Genomic DNA, 21,908 nt, shown 5'->3' on the forward strand with positions numbered 1-21,908 from the left:
TGCGACTATACAAGTTGTGTAGAATAGTCGTCAGTGAGTTCTTTCATTTGATTGATCTACATTTCAAAATTTAATGGAATATGCCAATCAGATGAATGCACCCAATCGCTCGACGAGCAAGCTGTAGAATGATAACGTTCACTGCTCAGTTTGCCATCTATGTAACTCGTACTCTCGGAAAAGGCACCGTTTAGTCGACGCGCGCTCTCATCACACTCTAGCCTCTTGTGATTTCATGGTTTCGTAGTTCGTTCGTTCGGTGACGCTCTCCGAGATAACGGGCGAATAAAGGATATCGACGAGAAGTGTATCACGTATGACGATTTGACTCGTGCGCGCGAGTAGATAACAAGTATCTACGAGTGAGAGACAAACGGACAAACGGATCAACGAACGGAAGAACGAGAGAGAGCAAGCAGCGCCATCAAGTAGCGTGATAAAATGAATCGCGAGAGGCGACTGTGAGGGGGTCTACCGATCAAGTTCACAATCCAGAGCCGACCAACCACCAGCCGTCTACGAGTATCACGTCCACGCACGAGTGGAAATTAAATTAGTGGCTACAATCGGAGTATTCCGCGGGCCACGCACCCGTGGATCACCGGCCGGTTGGGGTCTCAACCCCCCTTCTCTTCCCCCCTTCTCTACCTTCCCCGGAAAGTCGGCTGCGAGGTTGACGACAGCCGACGGCGGCGGTGGCGGCCGCGGCAGCGACGACGATTAACCAGAAGAACGAGTGTTGACGACGACGATTCGAAGTCGAGGTTTCTAGGAGAATACAGGGCGCCGAGAGAGAGAAAGAGAGAGAGGCGGTTGCGAGGAAAAAAAAACTGCCAGAGGACTCGCGTGAGTTTCTTACATAGGAAATACTGTACGTATCCGCGTGCGATTTGCGAATGGTAGACATATCAGCCTGCATCAGCCGCCGTTAATGTACGCAACTATACGCTATACGTCCGTTCGGGCGCCGATAATGAACAGCCGGAACAACCGAATTTACCGAATGGATCGCCGCGCGACGTCACACTCGCACCCTTTGTTTATGCAATCGGATGCGCGCGATTCATGTGCTCCTCACTCCTGTCTCTCTTTCTCTCTCGCTCGTGCAAAAAACGGTCCTCGGATTTTGCCCCAATTTGCTCCCCACCCCCTCCAAATTTATCGCGCGTTCGTTTATATTTCGTGACGTCCCCGAGAGGATTTCATGTTCTCGCGGTCTCCACGACGTCTCGTCCTCGACACTTTGTAACGAATACCGTGAACCTGCGCGACACACATGCTCACCTCTTTGCTCGCGCGCATGTATATGTATCTGCATACGCGAGTGTACGTGTGCGTACGTGCTCTTCTGTGTAGCAGAACTGTCAACGCTGTCAATTCGTAGCCGATACGTCCGTTTCCCTGTCTACGAGTTATTCGCGAAAGAAAGATTATCGATCCTCCGCCTCTTCAACACATGTCAGGATATCCGGTTTGTAAATCGCAATGCGAAACGATCGTTTGACGACCAGCATTGTGTTTTGTGTAGAAAGGGCGGGAGAGAGAGAGAGAGAGAGAGAGAGAGAGAGAGAGAGAGAGAGAGAGAGAGAGGGGGGGGAGGGAGAGGGAGAGAGAGAAGTTCTCCCGATGGTAGGCGAGAGATGCTGACGAGATGGCTCGAGACGATTTTCGCATCGGCGCGTCTGTTGTTCTTTGTGGTTTAATATAAGACGATTTTGTAACAAAGAAAAAATTACGTTTATTAATAACAATTTTTGTGCGAACGCGTATACTAGCGTTTCATTAAAATTCTAGCGCGACATAAAATACAATTTATTGCGACATCAAGTCGTTAAATTAAAATTCGCATTACAAATTATATTATATATTTGTACAAAAAAAAGACAGATAGAAAGGAAAACACAGAAAAACTTTCATTTCATTTACATGAATTTTGTAAACTTTAAAAGTTGGTAAAATAAAGGAATTTTTTTTTAAGTTAAGCTTTGAGAGTGAGAAATAATGTTAAAAATTTTTTAAAGTTAATTTTAAATAAATTTTTAAATTTTAATCTGATATCAAAAATTGTACTAATTGGCTTTCAAGATTCAAAAATTATCAAATAATTTACGGACAATGAGAGCGTTACACAGCGTGGGAATTGGTACGCAATTTATATAACAATCTTAAAGATTCATGTAATATATTAAAATATATTAATAATATATTACATTAATATATTTAATATTAATTAAATATGTAATATATTAATATGACTTCCAATAACAAACTTCTTGTCTCACATAGAGCATAATTTCAATCTTATTCAACGTTTTCCTACACATTTATTATAATATTATACGATAATTGGCTGAAGATGATTTGAAGTTCGAACCGAAACGTTCTAAGAAGTTTGTATTGGAAGTCATTGTTTTTAATATATTATGTGAATTTTTAAGATTGTTATATAAATTGCATACCAATTCCCGCGCTGTGTAATGCTCTCATTGTCCGTAAATTATTTGATAGTTTTTAATTTGATATATTTTATATGTAAGAATGTGATCTTTAGTAACCTTGCAAATTTCTTTTGTTCACAGATCTTTGCATAAACAATGGCAGCGCAATTACCACGAAGGATCGTTAAAGAAACTCAAAGATTAATGCAAGAACCAGTTCCTGGTATCAGTGCAGTGCCAGATGATACAAATGCTAGATATTTTCACGTAATAGTAACGGGACCTGAAGATTCGCCATTCGAAGGTGGATTATTTAAGCTCGAATTGTTCCTACCAGAAGATTACCCAATGTCTGCACCGAAAGTTAGGTTTATAACAAAAATATATCATCCAAATATAGACAGGTAAAGATTGAAAATGTGATATGTCTATCTTGGTTATCAAAAACTCGCAATTTTTGCTTTTATCAAGTTGTTTCTAACATTTCTTATATTTCCCATCGAAAAAAATGCAAAATATCTTTCTTGACAGACATGGATCTTTTCAATGATAAATTATCGTCAAAATCATTCGTGTACATTTACATTTAATCAATTGAGCGATTAAAATAAAAATAATAAAAGCGGGTAATCTATTGTTTCAATACATTGTAACGCTTTAATATAATTTACCTCGATTTGTTTATAGACTGGGCAGGATTTGCTTGGATATCCTTAAGGACAAGTGGAGTCCAGCGCTTCAAATTAGAACAGTTTTGCTGTCCATACAGGCACTTTTGAGCGCACCGAATCCCGATGATCCGTTGGCAAACGATGTAGCTGAACTTTGGAAAGTCAATGAGAGCGAAGCGATACGTAATGCCAAAGAATGGACTCGAAGATACGCTATGGACAACTGATCTCAGCCTTGTCAAATCGCCCACGACAAAGCAAAGCGACGTTACTCCTACCTTTCCCAAACTTTTCGTCACCTTATCTGCACCAACTGCGTATCCGGCACCTGTGTCCACAATTTTGCTATAAAAGTAATAAAAGTTTTGTAAGAGTAAAACAGAATGGATATTTTCTATATCGTGGGGGAAATGCAAAACACTGTTGGATTTATTCAATCGCTCATTGAGAAAACTTCGTAAATATCTTCCTATATTAACGTTGCGTATCTGCAAGGGAAAACCTCTCTCTGTGTGTGTGAAAAAACACTGTGAGATTTGTTACATAAGTTTGAAATTATGTTAACGAAAAGTATGCGACATACAATTCTTTCAATATATTGCTATGAAACTAGTGCAATTTGCAACTTCTTTTTCTCCCTAATGTATTATTAAAAAATGAAATTGAAAGATCTATGTTTTGATATACAAATTGTTTTCTTTGAACAAGTTTATTACGTATGCTAACTGGTTGTCTCTGTCTAGTACACTATAGATTTAAGTATTCTTGCATACGTAGAATAGAGAATAATATGATCGATCAATAATAGCTATTATTTATCTCACATGTTTTATAGATAATATATTAAAAAAGATCCGAAAACATTTTTAATCAGTGTAAACTTAAGCGTTTTTCAATATCTACAATTATTTTATTGCGAGGTATAGATTATCGCAAAGGTTTTTTAATTTTCTTAATAAGAAACATATTCGCGGATACATTTGATTTGTGCTCGAAAAAATTGAACCATAAGTGAATAGAAATCTTCCATTATATTAGTAATAATTGCCAATTGCTTAAAATGTGTAAATATAAGTAAGAAAAATAGAAAAATTCTTTATTGTATCTCACAATGAATAATATTTCTCTATTCATTAAGATATCTATAACTATACAATAAATTTTGACATAGTGAAAATTAATCCAATTAAAGTATATAGAAAAAAAATTGTTTTATGGCGACTGCTTATTTGAAAGAGACAATGTAAAATATAATTTTATATATATATATATATATATATATATATATATATATACACGTAAATATTTTTCATTTGATAAGTAAAATTAACGATTGTAACAAGAATTGAACATACGCAAAAAAAAAGTTAAATTTGCATATATTGCACACCATGTAATTAAATGAATAGAGAAATAATAGAAACAATATGTTTGTAATAAAACGGTGGCAAAGGAATATAGTATATATATTAATAGAAATATCTAACATAATTATCGTAATGCCTTGGCTCAATAAATTAATATTAATATTGATATAATCAGCTTAATAAAATGTCAGTGGTTTATACCTAACGTACGTTGCAATTAACGTAATGGTATCTAATGTGAGAAAAAGTACAACCAGTTAGTGTATGAGCATACATAAAATAAAATGGGAATATTGCATTAATGATACTTTTTTTAAAAATAATTATTACAACAGAGAGGTTTTGTAATTTAAGGACACGGGAATAAGTTATTAATTAAAACAATTGTAGATAATCTGCAATAATAAAGAAATTATTATTAAGAGTTTGGAATATATAAAATAATTATTCTATTGTTAAACAAATATATAAAATGAGGCTCAAAAGAATCTGTCACTGAAAAATGTAAAAAAGCCCATCAGAGCCTACATCAGCTGTTCGGATGCACAGAAAATTCTTTATTTTCATGTGAATGTAACGAAACGAAAAAAATATACGTTTCAACCTTTCAATTCGGGTTCCTTATCAATATCAAATATAAATCGAAATTACATAAATAACGCAAATTCCAAGTCGATGATTCCCGACAATTTAGTTCGTTTTTCTTTATCCAAATGCCAAATTAGCTATGTAATAAATTTCCATTCATGTAATGAATAGCCCAATGATTATCAAAAATATTAATTTATACATAATATAAAAATTTACATAAAGTAAAACCAAAGTCATATACATTGTGTCACTGAGTAGAATCACATCGCTCATCAGATTGTCAAATTTGTTGTGTAATCAATTCAAAAGAAATCAATTTTATATATAAATGTCTGTATGAGATAGCTTACTATCCTGTATGAGGAACGTTTTTATGACTCCCTGATGAATCGCCTAAGATTATTAATCCCTTTATATGCCATGTGTATTAAAATCTTTTTTAAAAAATTTTTTGATCTTTTCTGATAAAAGTGGAAGCGATCCATATAAAGCAACAGAAACAGAGTTTGAATTTACAGAATGACATATTTCTTTTACATTTCCCACTATACATGAATTTGTTTACGGAATTGTGATATTGATTTTACGTCTCTTTTGTTCTTATTTTTATTTTTATTTTTATTTCAATAAAATGCTTGCCTTTATTATTTTCTCATTGTATCTCTGATTGCCGATACCATAAAATCTTTACGTCGAGTCGCGAGAAAACGCTTACATGTAAGTTGATATAAAAAATTCAGACAAATGATTTTAATAATTCTTTAATTTTTCGTATTTCTTTTGAATGACTACACAGCAAATTTGACAATTTAATGAGCGATGTGATTCTACTCAGTGACGCAATGTATATAACTTCGGTTTTGGCGCATTAATAGCGCATTTGGATAAAGAAAAACGAACTAAATTGTCGGAAACTTGGAATTTGCGTTATTTATATAATTTTGATTTATATTTGATATTGATAAGGATCCGAATTGAAAGGTTGAAATGTATATTTTTTTCGTTTTGTTACGTTTATACAAAAATAAAGAATTTTCTGTGCATCTTGATGTAGGCTCTGATGAGCTTTTTTACATTTTTCACTGATTATTCTATTGTATCACGTTGTGCCAGTGCGGTACGATAAATTTTTTCCAAAAGCTATCGTGGAATAATTAACGTACATAAATTACTAATTAAGAGTAAAAAAAAATTAAATACCACTGTATGTACATTTGATTGAGCAATTAATCACGTATTTCATGTATGTTAATGCTCTCTTTTATGTTTGTTTAATTATTGCTTTACTAAAATATATTAACATACACGATAAAATTTACAAAGTAAAATTTCATTTTAATTAAACTTCTATATTACTGATTAGTAATAGAATAAGGAAGTTATATAATATAACGATAAAGTACTAACCGAAGAAAAATGATTTTTTTTTTATAAGCATACATATAAGCTTAAATAGTGTCATTTTATATTCCTGTTACAAGGTGTATTAATGTCCTTGTCAACATTAACTCGGTGCTAAAATGGATATAAAGAATCTCGTTAGGACATTTTAGAAGGAAAGGAGTGGCTTATCGGTGCTTCTACTTTTCATGATATTAATAGTTTAGATAATTTTAGACCGCTTTTATGAACGCTTCATAATGTATATACCTCATTGCTTCACATGTCATGTGGAATATTTTGAAGAAATAAAGCCTTTAAGAGAGAAAAGAAAAATCGAGAAAAAGCTATATCGTTTTCATCGATGCGTCGTACTTACTTCAAAGTAACTGCGTCTGAATTTGAATTCAAAATTACATTTTATTGTATCTTAATATGGACTAGCATATACCATATACACATTCAATAGCTCACTTATAGTTTATAACTTATTATACACTCACAAACATTGATAAAGACAGTCATGATATCTTGTAGCATGTTTCATGACTGGTGAAGCTACAGCGCAAGCTCTATATATGTGTGTAAGATATAATTATTTTTATTTATCATGAATGGCTGAGTTCTTTCTCTCAATTACTTCATAACGATTCTGATTCTGACTGCAATTTTGGAATTTTTTTCTACCATTCATACTGACTTTGCACGATCATCATTTTTCATTTTGTAAGGCTCGATGATGCAAAACATGCTTTGTCATCAGCGAAATATTCCATAAATTAGACATTCGCTAATCTCCTCGTTAAAAAGAACGAGTGTTGACGTAAATGTCTTGTAACGCTTGGAAATAATTACACGACGAACTTTTATTTCAACAAACTGTATGCTTATTTAAATTTATAAACGGAACAAGTTTACTTTGCATTCGTTCATATATAATATAATTTATCAACAATCGTAGAAAATCTAAAAAGAATTCTATAGAAAACGAATTTAGAATGAAGAAGATTAATAGAATATCAACAAATAATATCAAATGAGCTTATATTAACTCCTACTAAAGGGGGTCACTAGTTACCGAGCGATTCCTGTTCGTGCAAGTTTCTTTGCATCTTTCGGTAATTATAAATTATACTACATTTTATTATTTTCCAAAATGAAGCGCCAATAGTTATTCTAGAAAGTTGAAAGTATGTTGGTGAATTTTTAGAGATTTTTTTAATCATTTTGAATAAGTGAAAAAAACGGACTGATTCTAGTTGCCCCCGTTAATATGGATGAGGCACCAAATTATAGGTACCTAGTAGGGTAAAGGTTAATTTAAGCTCGTAAATACATTTAATTTAATAAGCCATACTTTAATAACTTATTAAGTTATTAAGATAAAAAAAAATCTATTGTCTTTTTAATATAAAATTTGAGTCAACAAACGAAGACTGTATAATAATGACGATTTAATAATATTAGATTTCATCTCTAATGAACATACAAGTAATGACCACGCAAGGTCAGGTTGACAGTATAAGAATTGCAGATGTCATTATTAAAATGTGGCTAGACACATTCAGTCAGGGTGGCTTGCGATGGCTGAGTATTAATTTATAATGTATATATATATATATTTTTCTTTATTTATATTTATATATATATATATATATATATATATATATATATATTTATCTTATTCTTAGCGTAATGACTAGATAAGTTTCAGCCACCCAATATATAACACATCTTGTTTGATCCCATATATTATATTCATACCGCTCTGTGTTACTCATCGAATATATGGTTAAAATTTCTATGCCAAAATTCATTTCTCTAACGTATATCACGTAGTCATGATTTATTCTCTTAGACTGGTGATTCCGGCAAAAGATAATACTTTCTGCATATTTGTTTAGATATTTATCCATAATGAATGAAGGTCTCCACATTGATATATCGGTTCCCCATGATATGCAATATCGTAATATACTTCGCTATACCTTCCTCAATGAAGTAATGGAGAATTATTTATATATTTATATATATTATATATATTTTGTATGTGATATTTCTCACGTAACTATCCTCATGAGACTTGCTGTGCGCAACAATTTACAGCACTGTGCCTTACTTCCGCTTTTACATCATTAAGTCAATCTAGACAACAAAAAAATTGTATATACATATTCTTTATCCACGCGTCTCACAGAGAATTGTCCCATAGGAAATATCACGTCTATGGCAAATAAGAGATCTTTGAAAATATCAGTATAATTGAAGAATTGACTTAAATTCAGATACAAAGAATTCATGTCCATTATGTATACAAAGCCAAAAGATGCCCATAACACTTCTGAAATTAAATTTTAGTTTATTTGTTATAAAACTATCGTTTCTCATTATTTAAACAAATTTACGTACGACTTTTTACAATACTTATGTGTGAACATAAATTCTATGATTGAACGGGCAGTTTAAAAAAAAAAGTTCATGGTTTTTTTTTGGAGAGCGTATTCATTAAGTGAAAAATGTTTAATTAACATGCCTCGCAATTTTGATTATTTTATAAATAGAAACAATTCTCGATTTGAATGTCGAGCGTAACCTAATTTCTTCGAAAAGATAATGTTTTTATGTTTATTACATATATTTTGCATAATATTTATTTAAATATCCTACTTAATCCTATGAACGCTTTCTCTTTAAATGCCCTGTATCTGAATGATGTCAGAAGTGAAGACAATATAAGCTTAACTTTCAATAAATTAGGATACACGTCATTCTTTAAATAATTACACATTCTCTGACAAAATCTGAATAATTCTCAGTTCGTCAAAAATTATGTGCTGTCCCGTTGTTACGCCTCACTAATTAATGTACTTTGGCATTGAAATTTTATCAGACATCAGGAATCTCAAAGTTTGTCATCGCACACTTCTTGATATTTAAAGCAGAATAGCTCAAAGGTGAGAAATCTTCAGCAAAAATAGATAAAACTTAGATTATTATGGCATGTAGTATTTATATAGAAGAGACGTTTTCTTCCCTTTTTTTAGCAGTACGACTGTAACATTTCTCCAAAGTTACATTTCTCTGGAATCAATATAATTTTTATCTTATTGGGTTATACATAGAAGTCAGTCTGTTATATTTTAGAAGAAACTTTCCATTGACAAGAAGAGTTACAAGAGTTGGGAAAAGTTAGATGTCTCATTTTGTATGCCTATATGCAGTGAAGCCACATTAAATCGAGTACAATTTACATATTTTACATGTAAGTATTATACATGGTGAGTGAAGACTTACTGCAAGCTGATAAAGTGTCATCTAAAAGCCTTTTTACGATTAATTATCAGAACTATCTTTATAAACTAAATTTGTATGGACGCGGAGAACTGAATTAAAAAGAACCTTATTCTACAAAATTAGATAAAGTAGATATTGATGAAGTAGGTATTGATAGGAATAGATTTTTAAATGTTTTTATCACTCTTTTATAGAAATCTGCAAAAAAATGAGAGCACTTAAAAATATTATTTTCTAAATTGAGGTTGCTTTGGAATGGCGTGAGAAAATTCCGAAATATCTAATCGATAATTATTTAAAAAATCAGCATGATACTTTGAACAATTCGTACTATAAAAGAAATATATATATATATATATATTAAGTTAAAGATTTATAATTAAGAGTTCGATGGAGATGATATTGAATCTCTATTAAAATAAATAGGAAATTTATAAAATATCAAGAGAGATCTAGAGGACGTAAAGTGTTAAAAAGTTTAAAGGCATCTACTCTAAAGTGCCTACATCGCGTGCGATCTTATGTCTATAAAATCTAGACTCTTAAATACACAGCCATTTCTCAACATTTATCAACATGTGATCGAAAAAGCGAACGATTAATGTAACATACTGGGAACAAAGATGACTTTTACAAGCTTTTACAGTTGATTATCATCCAAGAAATACGAATTAAATCTCACACGCATACCTCATACACACATACGCGCATATTTTTTTCAAAAAAAAAAAAAACATACTAATTTTAAATATTTATTAGGAAATTGTGCGCTTTCGGATATCGTAAAGTTTGAAGCAAATAAAACTTCAAGCTTTTTTTAATTGCCTATTTTTTTACGACCGATAACTGGCGAGAAAATAGGCAATGAAAAAAAGATTTTAAGTTTTGTTTGCTCCAAATATTACGATATCTGTAAGTATACAATTTCCTAATAAATTTTTAAAGTTTAAACCCGCAATTTAGATAGTCGTTTATGAAGCATAATATGAAGAATTTTTAAACATTCCTCTGAAAAATAATATCGCGTTGTAAACGTGCTACATTACAATTTTATCTTTGATACAAATGAGTATTATACCACAGAATATAGGCATCGATAAAGCGATATGTAGGCATACATGATGTTGAATCAACATTTTTGTCCAATGACATTTTCGTATTCAATGATACGCAATTTATTATATCTTTTATCGAAAATCAGCTAAATATATTGCAAAAACGTATTATAATTTACTCGTTTAAAAAATTCCTCTCGTACAGAATACGTTACTGTGCTCTTCTATATAATTACTATGGCGTTATTTATCACGAGATTTACGCGTCCGAAGTTACTACGATAGATAATAATTTTAGTACAAATTAATATACTCGGGCATCGCGCCGCAAGTATTCGCCGGCCTTAAAGATAAAAAAGATTAAATAAACGCTTTAGCTTAAAGTGTCTCCATGAGAGATAGAAGGAGATCCTTTTTATAAATGTTACTACGTCATTAAACTACGTAATATACAGTTCCAGCCCTGCTCCAGCTGTTGGTAAAGAGCTTTGTGCTATTTATAATCATGTGCAACTGCCTCATTTGCATCACCTATCTTTCTTGGCGCGAATAATGCGATTCTCTGTAACATCCACTTGTTGTGTACTGAAAATCAATATTTTTTCCCCTATCGTTTCGCTAGACTCGTAACAAATCAAATGCCTGATTGCCTAATTGCGGCAATTTCACCATAATTTTTACACCGCTTAGATGATAAATCAATAGCATTGACGTAATGCACTGACCGTTATTGAAACAATAGCTCGCAAGATTTCAGGGAACATATGTGTTATAGAGAATCTCATTGATAAGTACTATACGTATATCTCTTACAATAATTGATAATCATATAAATTATGCTTGAGTAGATATTTAGTAACGTTTCTGCGACGTACCTATGTAGGTCTCGTTTACTAAGCAGGAGCTGGTGAATGTATCGAATCGTCCCATAAGAATCGAAAACACAAAGCGATTTGCATAGAATAAACCTGTACAATAAAGGTAGCGGATAGTATGGTAGTGGATGGTGGATGTATTGTCTGTTCACTACGCATCAGCCAGGCAACTGAACGCTTTTTATATGTACACCGGAGACTCCTGGCCGGTCAACAGCCTAAACATCGATGTGGGCATCGTTTTCATCAAAATCTAAAAAAAAAAAATCCTTTTATTCTTATACATTTAATCATATTTTCTAATATTCTTTCAAATAAAAAACACGTTAAAAGCCATATTTTAATTTTACGCGCTTACATACCTCTCCCACTGACGTAGCCAGAAGATTAACAATCTTTTCGTGCGGTACAGCAACAACACTCTGATTATTGATTTCAATTATCCTATGGCCCACTCGTACTCCGCCTCGCTCGGCGATACCACCTCTCAATAGACTACATATCACTCCATTCTGTACACTAAATCCTAACTGATATTTCGTATCGGGTCTCTTGATTTTCACTTCGACTACAGGTGCACACGGCACGACAGTTAGCTTGACAACCGTTTGATTCTTTGAGTTTTTTATGTAAGTCTGACACGTGGACAAAGGCAAGCCGACTAACGATACGCCGTTAATCGCTATTATCTGATCGCCGATGTTAAGTTGACCGCAACGTGCGGCGGCACCGGCCGGTGCCAAATTTGCTATGACTACGGTTGGCAGCATCGAGCCCCATCCGGACTCAACGATCACAACACCGAGGATCTCTCCCTTTGCTTTCGGTACCACTACCTGCAAAGCAGAGATATTCTTTAGTCTAATACAATTGCGAAATTTTCTTTAAATCGGTCGCGATAATTAACATTTTACATCTCTTAGAAGTTGGGGAAATTGATTCAATTTTGAGAATTCATGAGAAACTGATACTTCCAACAAGTTCGCGGCTGTTAAATCGCGGTTGTTAATCGACAAGAAAGTATCTTTCTTGTACAGCTTCTCTGGGCCGCTATGTACTGTAGACATTATTAGTTATTCCTTTTGGATTAAAATAGAAAGGGTAATACACTCATATTTCAAAGATTACCTCTTTCTGCATCTCCTTCTTTGCGAACATCTGCAGCTCGTCGCCGAATATCTCCTGCGAATTGAGCACCTCTTGGTAATCCATTTCCTTAACAAAGCTATGATCCTCTATCCCATTTGCTTTTAGGAACTCCATGTAAGCTACTTGGAATGCTTGTCCAATACTTTGTGCTATAAATTGAGCCTCCTCACTTTCAAAAACATGACATATCATCTTTGGAGTTCGATTGATTTTTGGTACTTCTTCCATTTCGTGCGGTACGAAACGTCGCCGTGCCATTAGCACTACTAGATCACCGATATCCGCTATGTATGAAATCGTACGTAACGCATGATCCATCATGATCTCCTTCAGATCGGTGTTAAGAACCATGATCTTCTCCGTTGAGATAAACAGATCTACTTCCGTACTTGGTTGAGTGTCACCGTCCGGTGCCTGAATAAGTTCAACACATCCTTTTTAGAAAACTGTTACATTACTACGAATTTCTGCATCATATATATGTATTTCATACATTACGTACCAGCGCCTATCATAAGGAAGCAGCATGTATGACAAAGTAGAGATAAACAAGTAATTAATTATAAATATATATACGTATAATATTAGTATTTTAAACAACACAATACAACGCTTAACTGCTAATAAAATAATTAAATAATGCAAGATAATGTAAACTGTATAAAGTTGAGCATAATCATTAACGGCGCTATCACAAACCTGAGAGTTTGAGAGTTAAAAGTCGCCTAACTTTGACGCAACATTTAACTTGCAAGAGACTCGTCGCTATGATTTATGAAGAATGTGCATTATACGTAGGTAATACGAGTTTCGTAACTGAAAAGTGCATTATGGGAAATTGCTGTGGGTTTTGTGGGTGAATAAAATAAAATTCGTAAAAGGGTTCAAGTTGTAAGATGAAATGGCCGTAAGAAGATTTGATTCTTATAAGTATTATATAAAATCAATAGAGGGATGAAACGGTCGAACGACTGCTCTTGTAAGAGTCAAAGGGCAGTCGATCGGATTTAACAGCGAAGAGGGTTCACTGGGATGAAGGGCAATGAGGGCGGACCTTTATTTTTGTCACAGCCTCCTCCACCATGTGGTTCTTAAGGCGCTTACGCCGTTTACGTCCCCCTTCCTCTTCCACCTCCACCGACCCAAGAAACTGTAGTCTGAAAACGGTTGTGGGCCCCAAGCAGCCACTGATCGGGGCCAGTTTCGGCTGGGCCCCAAGCGCTTGTGACTCGGACTGGCCCCCACCAGAAGCGCTTCCTATAAGTTCTTCGCTCGAGTCGCACTCGTCCTCCTCTAGGCTTCCTTGCGAGGCAATGCTGCAGCGACCATACCCATGCTGCCCCCCATAGTTTAAGAGTGTTGCCTGCATCGGCACTGGCCCATCATCCTTCCGTTATGTACGCGCCAAACAAACAAACAAACAAAGGCTCTGCTAGTCACATTGCCACGCACCACCGACAGAACGAGAGGCAAAAGAGCCAATGTTCATGAGTTCTTGAGTTGCTATATCAACGGCTTTACTTTTCTCTTATGCACAGTGTCATGCTTGTGTCTTCTATTGTATGCCGGATCGAGTCATTCACACATATAAATGCATTAGTCCGGTAGCATACACTTCTGCACACGATGCGACCTTTATTATGCAATTTTGCTTTCGGACAAGCTCATGGTGTCTGGAAGCTGTGCAACGTGCAAGCGTTATGTTATGTTACAAAATGGTAAATTCAATGGACAAGCACACGCGGATTCGTTGCAATTGTAATTCAAGAACGTATTAATAGCGATGCTGCGTCTCTAGGTGTCTAGCAACTCAGAACTCGAAGCACGATAAGGCTCTGTTAATGCGATGAGCATTCCAATTTTTTTCAATCAATCAATTTGTCTTATTTTGTCATTTTGAAAATGAACAATCAAAGAGAAATACAAGCAGTTGTGTGATCACACATAAAATTATAATATTATTTTCCGTAACTATAATTAATTTCGATTCAAAGTATCTTTTCAAACAAATATAAAGATACAAGCATAAGTAAAGTTCTTTTGTTAGCGTTATTTAAAAGTATGATGTAAGCACGAGTTTTAATACGGCTTTATTAAAAAGCTATAACGTAATTTAATTAGATATTATAATCGCCAAAAAATTTTAACAGACTAGGAACGTCTTCATCCTTGATGTTCTGTCATTATTTACACTGCCTATATTAGAACATAGCTTAGCAGCCTTGCAATTAAACAAATTCATGCACACGCTATTCAAAGAATTAATTAATATTATAATTCCTATAAATCTTAATATCATCATTTTTCAAATAAACTAGAATATGTTCACAATAGATTTTCACAACGGATATTCCATGAAAATATAATTTCTATCTTGATTCCCGAATAGTATGCAACCAAAATATTCTTGTAGCGACAAAAAAAGAACTGCAATCCGAGTCTACTTAACTATATAAGATCTCATTTCATGCGATACAATAATATATTATAAAAAAATATTTAGCAATCTATATTTTGAAAAATCAAATTGAATGAACGAATATGTATATAAAGAACTAATTACGCTCAATCTTGTAGGATACTGTCAGAATATCGTAGTATCATCGGGCTATCGATTCGATATAATCGTATCTCTTTAAAGCTTGAAGTTATGAATAACATTTTATGAAATTTCTTGTAATTTCCCTAAAATATGTCTCAAACAGAGCCATCTGTTACATTGCACCTAGATTGTTTTTCGCGTTCCCAGTTTTCTTCCTTTCTACTGATCAGTATAATAATTTGCTGGATTTTTATAGATAAATATCTCCCGCGAGTATATGGATTTTTTGTGCGTAAAGTTGATCAAGAATCTACAGGAAAGCGGACATAGCAAGCGGACAACAGATATATAAATTAAATATTCGCAAAGGAAAAAAACAAAGACTGACAGACATACAGAAATCACATCAAAGTTACACTGAGAAGATGACAGTGTTCGGTGGTCAGGTGGTGGTGGTGTTGGTGATGTGAGGAAGGGGGTCGCTACACTGAAACATTCAGGCCTCTTTGCACAACGGCCAGTTCACAGTTATATTTAGATTAATTATTAGATAGGTAGACAGAATCAGCATTTAGATACTTCTATGGGGGAGAGTCATCTTAGATAACGACAAAAGCCGCTAATAAAAATTATTAATTAATTATTACAAGATAACAGAGACGAGAAGTCTATCTTATCTAAATGCTGACATTTGATTACTCATGAGCAGAACCTAAGAGTAGGAGGAAAGAATTTACTGTTTTATATTGAGTTTAATATTGACAGTTTCCTTAAAAGATTGAAAAGTATCATAAACTATAAGTACTAATTAAAAAAGAAACATCGTCGCTTATTATTAATATACCAATAAAAATATGGACTATGTAAACAGAAATATGGTAAGTATCTGTACTATTTACTAAAGAGAGTATTTTGGTGAATTATCTATGGTCCTTTTGCAACATATTCGTCACATATCCATAGAATTGAGGTACAAACGAGTCTTAAAATTTGAACAGTACTCTTTCCTACAGAAAACTCTCAGGTTTAACTTATTTACTTAAGATTTCAGCATTTTAACCATTTGAGGTAAATTAATGGTTTCAAAATAATATATAATATATTTAACTAAAATATTTTATACTTGGTAAAGAGGCGCTAATCTGAAAATCCCTTGCAAATATTATAGATGTTATTTGCAATATTTTACAGAGATTATATTTCGTGATTGCACCAAGAAAAAATTGCAATTTTGAAAATCCTCAAAAAGTTAAAAACTTTAACAATGAAATATACATTATTGCAGATGAGAATATTGCACTGTTGTTCACTACAATTTAAGTAGCAAATTAAAATAGTATAAAGCATTCAGAGCATGCTGCTAATTTCGTTATTATTGTTCATAGTTTAATTCTAATAGTCCCTGAAACAATTTTATACTCCCTAATATTTTCTAACGTTTTCGATTTTCGTTTTAATAAAACATTATTGAAAAATTAACAATTGAAACATTTAATCGACGAATAGACTCTAACTGTACTTGTTTTGATCTATATAATGTGTTTTCCAAACTTAGTGCTACTGATCTAAATATAACACAACATATTACGTGGATGCATTATCTAACAAATAAACGCGATATCTTCATTTAATTAATAATTACTGCTTTTAAGAACAAACATTCTAAGAAAATAATACATATGACTTTCAAATAAATTACATCGCATTTAATGGTTTATGTACTCCATATTTGATTATATTGATTTTTCACTTCACAAAATTCTTTATAAAAAATCTATATAAAAAATCTGTATAAAAAGTCCTCATATACTCGTTCCATTTGTACATGAGATAAGTATTATATTAGGTGTTGGAATTAATTCGTAGCGTTTTTAATGAAAGAATGTTATTTATTTCACATGAGCATTAAAAAATATATTAATGAAAGTACTTCCCATCACTTGTAAAACGCTACGAATTAATTCCAACACCTAATACATATACATATACATATACATATACATACATATATATATATATATATATATATATATATATATACACACGTATATGTATATATACATAAATAGAAATTGTGCTTTTATATACACATAGTTGTATATAATCGTATATACACATTTTTCGCAACGTTTGACGTTTGTATAATACCAGTTCAAGAGGAATATATCTCAATTCTGAGATAAAAAGAAATGTTTCATATACATATGTACCTTTATTCTGGAAACGGCTTCCTCTGCTTGACACATGCGGGTCGACTTCGTCGGTTGACCTTCGCATACTAATTGCGTGGATCCTAAGTACCTCGCGCGGAATAGGACACCTTCGATCAACACTGATGGATCATCCAACAAGTCTGAAAGAGGCACAGACACGTACCATTTAGGATTTTTGAGCCCACGTGTATCATGAAGTAGTGTGCCAAAGGCGGCTAAGTGCTTGGAAGAACATAGAGGCAGTCTAACAGACGACATAATTATAGTATCCAATAATGGATCCTCTTGTCCTATTTTGTTTGGATCTTCAGTTAATATCTTCATATTGCATAAAGATTATAAAAATTTTTATAATCTTGCTATTCTGTTACGATTATGTTAACTACTTTTTTTCATTTCTGTTATTATTTAGAAATTATATCATATTTAATTTATTTTATTTAATTTACATATATATTTTATTTAATTTACGTATTTTTTATTAAATTTATTTAATTTACAATAAGCACGACAAATGATGTACACGCATTCAAAATGTACAACTACATCACTTTGAAAGATTATGACACTTGTGAAACTCTTCAATACCGCTTATCAATTAGTGACTTTATCGAGGAATACAAATAGAGAAATGTAAATATCAGAACATCTCAAATCTCTGAATGTGATCTATAGATAACACATAATAAATTTAGAGATGCATCTTGATAAAACATATCACACGTATTAAAGCATTGTTACACATGAATAAGATAGAAACATTGGATTATCAAGAAATACTATAAAACCAACAAGTAATATTATATCAAATAATTAATTCTGAATTATAACTATTTCTAATAATTGCAATAACAATGTGTACTCTAATTGCACAATTACTCTAACTGTGTTATATAATTTTATATGTGTGTATATGTATGTGGATGTGTGTACATATATATACATAATTAAAATAAAATTTCGTTTATTCGAATATGTCGAAGAACTAGACAATTTCGATAACCGAACAGTTCGAATAAGAAAGGCTCACTAGCTATCCCCTATGCCAATACTTATTAGTTATTTCAATGATAGGAACTAACGTTCTGAAAACTGAAGTTGTGCTCTTATTATCCGAACTGATATGACGCCATAATGTGGATAAGAATTACGAGCTCAGTTACGAGCTCGTATTGGAACGAAATAACCCATTTTTACAAAACTTGAAATGGAGAATTTAAATAAATTCTACTGTATATGCATGTTCTATTGTATATGTATGTATAGACACACGCACATATGTGTAAATACCTATATGCATATAAAGAGTACCTACCATCAAACAATGATTAGAAGCAGAATGTCGAATTTATATATCCGAGCAAGCAATAGAAAAAGAAATATTATATTAGCATTATAATAGTAATAAATAAAATGACTAAGAAATACAAAAAACAATTATTAAAAATGCAATCGTACCTTCTTTGTTTCTGCTCTTTTTCTTTCCTTCCTTATCCTGCAAAATAGATCAGACAATGCATTTTGCATGATAGCACAAATAAAACTTTGACGAATACGCTCGCAATTAAATCTTGTAAATATGATATATGTAATCTCACTTAAGCTGTAGAATGTGCTAACCATGCAGCAACTGCCATGTAAGAAAGCTAATAAACATTAACATATTCCTATTTACGTCTAGAAACAATTATTATAGTAACATAGTAATAATAATAATAGTAATAGTACAGTAATACTAGATAGGTATTAAATGCTACGATAATTTGATCCTTCCTTTTATGAAGCAACAATTATATTTATAAAGCACAGAAAAAATGAGTTATTCTTAATTATATATTAATTTTCAAGATATGAATTTAGAGTTTAAACCAGAAAAAACGTCATATAATATATACATATACATATATAAACAAAGTTTAAACGACTACGTTTATATAACTTTTTTCTTGTTTCAATTTCTAGATTCTTTCCTTGAAGCATATATAATTAAAAATCATATAAAGCATTTCATTATCATTACACTATTTGGATACGGAATAATCTAATATATATATATATATATATATATATATATATATACACATACATACATATATATATGCGATATTTTTATAAATAACGTTAATATTTCTGTTACAAATTAAAATAAGCATAATAAGCGGAAGCTATAAAGGAAAACTCTAAAGCAATAAGATAAAAAAAAGTACCTTTTCTTTTTTAGAAAAATCAGCTTAAACATTTTTATTAATTATTTCTTAATTATATAACAAAAACTATTTTATTTTTCTAGTAAAAAAAAATATTTTGAAAATCATCTTTATAAAACTTATACAATAATAAATAACTGTCTATTATAAATAACGTGTCAATAATTATCAAATATGTTATTATTAGAAAATGCATTTGAATTAACAGATAAATTATATATTTAAGCTGATTAGGACGTATTTCGTTTAGCAACAGAAGAATAGTACTATCATGCACCAATGTGTGCTATTTTATTTCGCGCAAGCTCACTAGAAATATAGATATCTATAGTCACTAATAATAAAACAGATTCCGTGGTAGCATTTGAAAGGGCACCTTTTTCACCTTGTTGTTGGATTCCTTGAGGCTCTGAGGGGATGAGGGGGAGTTTTTGACTGGGGTCTTCTGCGGACTCGATGTAGGTTGCGCGGGAGTGGCTACTTCGCACTCGTTAGAAGACGACGATTGTATAACAGACACTACAAGAGGAGGGGAGATCGAGGCAGACGTCGAGGGTATGGGCTCGGAAGGCGCTAGCGTTTCTATCGGGGCGACACTCAAAGATTTAGGAGGGGTTTGTTTTGGAGTAGCGACTTTCGCATTCATTGGTGGTAACATAGTCCTAGTCTTAGGCTTCCTCCACCCCTGCATAACACCAAGACGATATTAGTAGAACACCGATACCATCGAATAGCACAAAATACGGGGAAAATGTAGATTATTCGTATCCTTTTTTTTCTTGAATTTAAACGCATTTAGCACCGTCTCAATATTACCTAGTAGGACGTTGTGAATAGAGTATGTATGATTGATAATACAAGTGTTGTAACTTATTTAATTTAATCTAATTATCCTTATTTAAGAAACAGATTATTAAACAATAATTAATAAGAATAATATGATGGAACGGACTGTTAAGCATCGAGTATATGCTCACCTTATCGTCGTAAAATCCTTGATCGTCCGTTCTTTGTTGTCCGAGCAATCGATCTGTTTCAAGATCGGTATCCGCTTCCTCTTCGTCTGGACATTCCTCAATTTCCACATCAGCTTCGTCACCTATACGACGCGCATCAGATTCTTCGCTATTGCTTTCCATACAGACTCTCCGCCTGCCATCCATTATACTGCATCTTAGTTAGATGCGTTTATACGCAACACAGAGGTATCCCAAAGGGTATCCCAAACGTATATTCGATGTCGTAAAAGGAGAACTTTCATAGTGGTAAGTAAAAAAAGTACCAAGGCAAAATAATGGACAAATTTTAACAATTGGAATACCCTTAGCCGCATAAAACGAAACGTAAAATACCTTGGTATCCATATCGGACTAACGCTCGGTTCTGGTGGTTCTTCCGACGGTGATTTCACAGGTAGAGCTTTAGTCCTTTGTAGGGCCATTCTAATATCTTTGATGGCTGCTTCTACCTCTCCACAATTTACTTCTAAGGATACACTCTGTCGTCCTTGAGGTGCCGGAGGCGGCGGCGTGCCCAGTGGATCCAATCCATCGAGTTGGAGCTCGTTCGTGTCATACGAATTTTCCTTCTTCGCGACAAATAGATCAGGAGATGTAGTCTTCAACGTGTGTAAAATATCCTTTGTTACATTTAGACTAACGTCTTTCCCAGAGTCATTCTCATTCGTACCTAACATGTCGTTACGAGTTCTCTGTATGATCTCTTTCTCTATCTCGTTTATTTGCCGTTTCATGAGCATCACAGTAGGATTATTGTTGTCAGTATCACTCGCGTGTCCACTAGACAGGCCGTCTTCTAATACCGGCATACTAGTGTATATTCTCAGGGAATCCGAATTATTCCCCAAATCGCCGACCGATCCGAGAAGGCCACTTGCTGGCATCAATTCATTATCCATCATCATGAGGGATACCTCGCTGTCCAAGTCACCGCAATTACTGTCACAATCGGTTGTCTCGGGACTTAGTGTAAAATTACGCGAGTGTCCCACTTGCAAGCCAACCTCAGTCTCTCCAAGATCTTCACTGCTGCCAGTACCTACTGAGAGGTCCAAAAAGTTGTTTTCATGTTCACCCGTCTAAAGAACACAAAAAGCCAAATGTAAA

General features: G+C 33.2%; 2 protein-coding genes across 19 annotated transcripts in view; one reads left to right on the forward strand and one right to left on the reverse strand.

Annotated features, from left to right (window-relative positions):
* The first annotated feature begins 168 nt into the window (after positions 1-168).
* LOC105147108 (ubiquitin-conjugating enzyme E2 N) lies at positions 169-4,900 on the forward strand. 4 transcript variants are annotated; one of them, XM_011057905.2, is made up of 3 exons: positions 169-764; positions 2,580-2,842; positions 3,126-4,900. In XM_011057905.2, the coding sequence occupies exons 2-3, from the start codon at positions 2,595-2,597 to the stop codon at positions 3,334-3,336; spliced, it is 459 nt and encodes a 152-aa protein (XP_011056207.1). In that variant the 5' UTR covers positions 169-764; positions 2,580-2,594; the 3' UTR covers positions 3,337-4,900. The 4 variants fall into 4 exon arrangements, with proteins under 4 accessions (XP_011056207.1, XP_011056198.1, XP_011056214.1 ...); XM_011057896.2 differs by having other exon boundaries at positions 171-846; XM_011057912.2 differs by lacking the exon at positions 169-764 and adding an exon at positions 960-1,471.
* A 1,947-nt stretch (positions 4,901-6,847) lies between these two features.
* LOC105147129 (uncharacterized) overlaps positions 6,848-21,908 on the reverse strand; it is a 42,275-nt gene continuing 27,214 nt past the window's right edge. For 7 of the 15 annotated variants that reach the window (XM_087403051.1, XM_087403042.1, XM_087403045.1 and 4 more), the window contains 8 exons: positions 21,135-21,880; positions 20,760-20,949; positions 20,159-20,467; positions 19,034-19,070; positions 17,573-17,715; positions 12,800-13,234; positions 12,034-12,507; positions 6,848-11,924 (listed from right to left, as the gene is read on the reverse strand). In XM_087403051.1, coding sequence (XP_087259177.1) covers positions 11,853-11,924; positions 12,034-12,507; positions 12,800-13,234; positions 17,573-17,715; positions 19,034-19,070; positions 20,159-20,467; positions 20,760-20,949; positions 21,135-21,880 — 2,406 coding nt within the window. In that variant the 3' untranslated portion in view covers positions 6,848-11,852. Of the gene's footprint in view, positions 11,925-12,033; positions 12,508-12,799; positions 13,235-13,322; positions 13,329-13,668; positions 14,208-17,572; positions 17,716-19,033; positions 19,071-20,158; positions 20,468-20,759; positions 20,950-21,134; positions 21,881-21,908 lie in introns of those variants that run through there. The other 8 variants (XM_087403055.1, XM_087403048.1, XM_087403050.1 and 5 more) reach the window with 8 other exon arrangements.

Source organism: Acromyrmex echinatior, chromosome 2 (assembly GCF_024713525.1).
Source record: "Acromyrmex echinatior isolate Ae372 chromosome 2, ASM2471352v2, whole genome shotgun sequence".
Classification (NCBI taxonomy): domain Eukaryota; kingdom Metazoa; phylum Arthropoda; class Insecta; order Hymenoptera; family Formicidae; genus Acromyrmex; species Acromyrmex echinatior.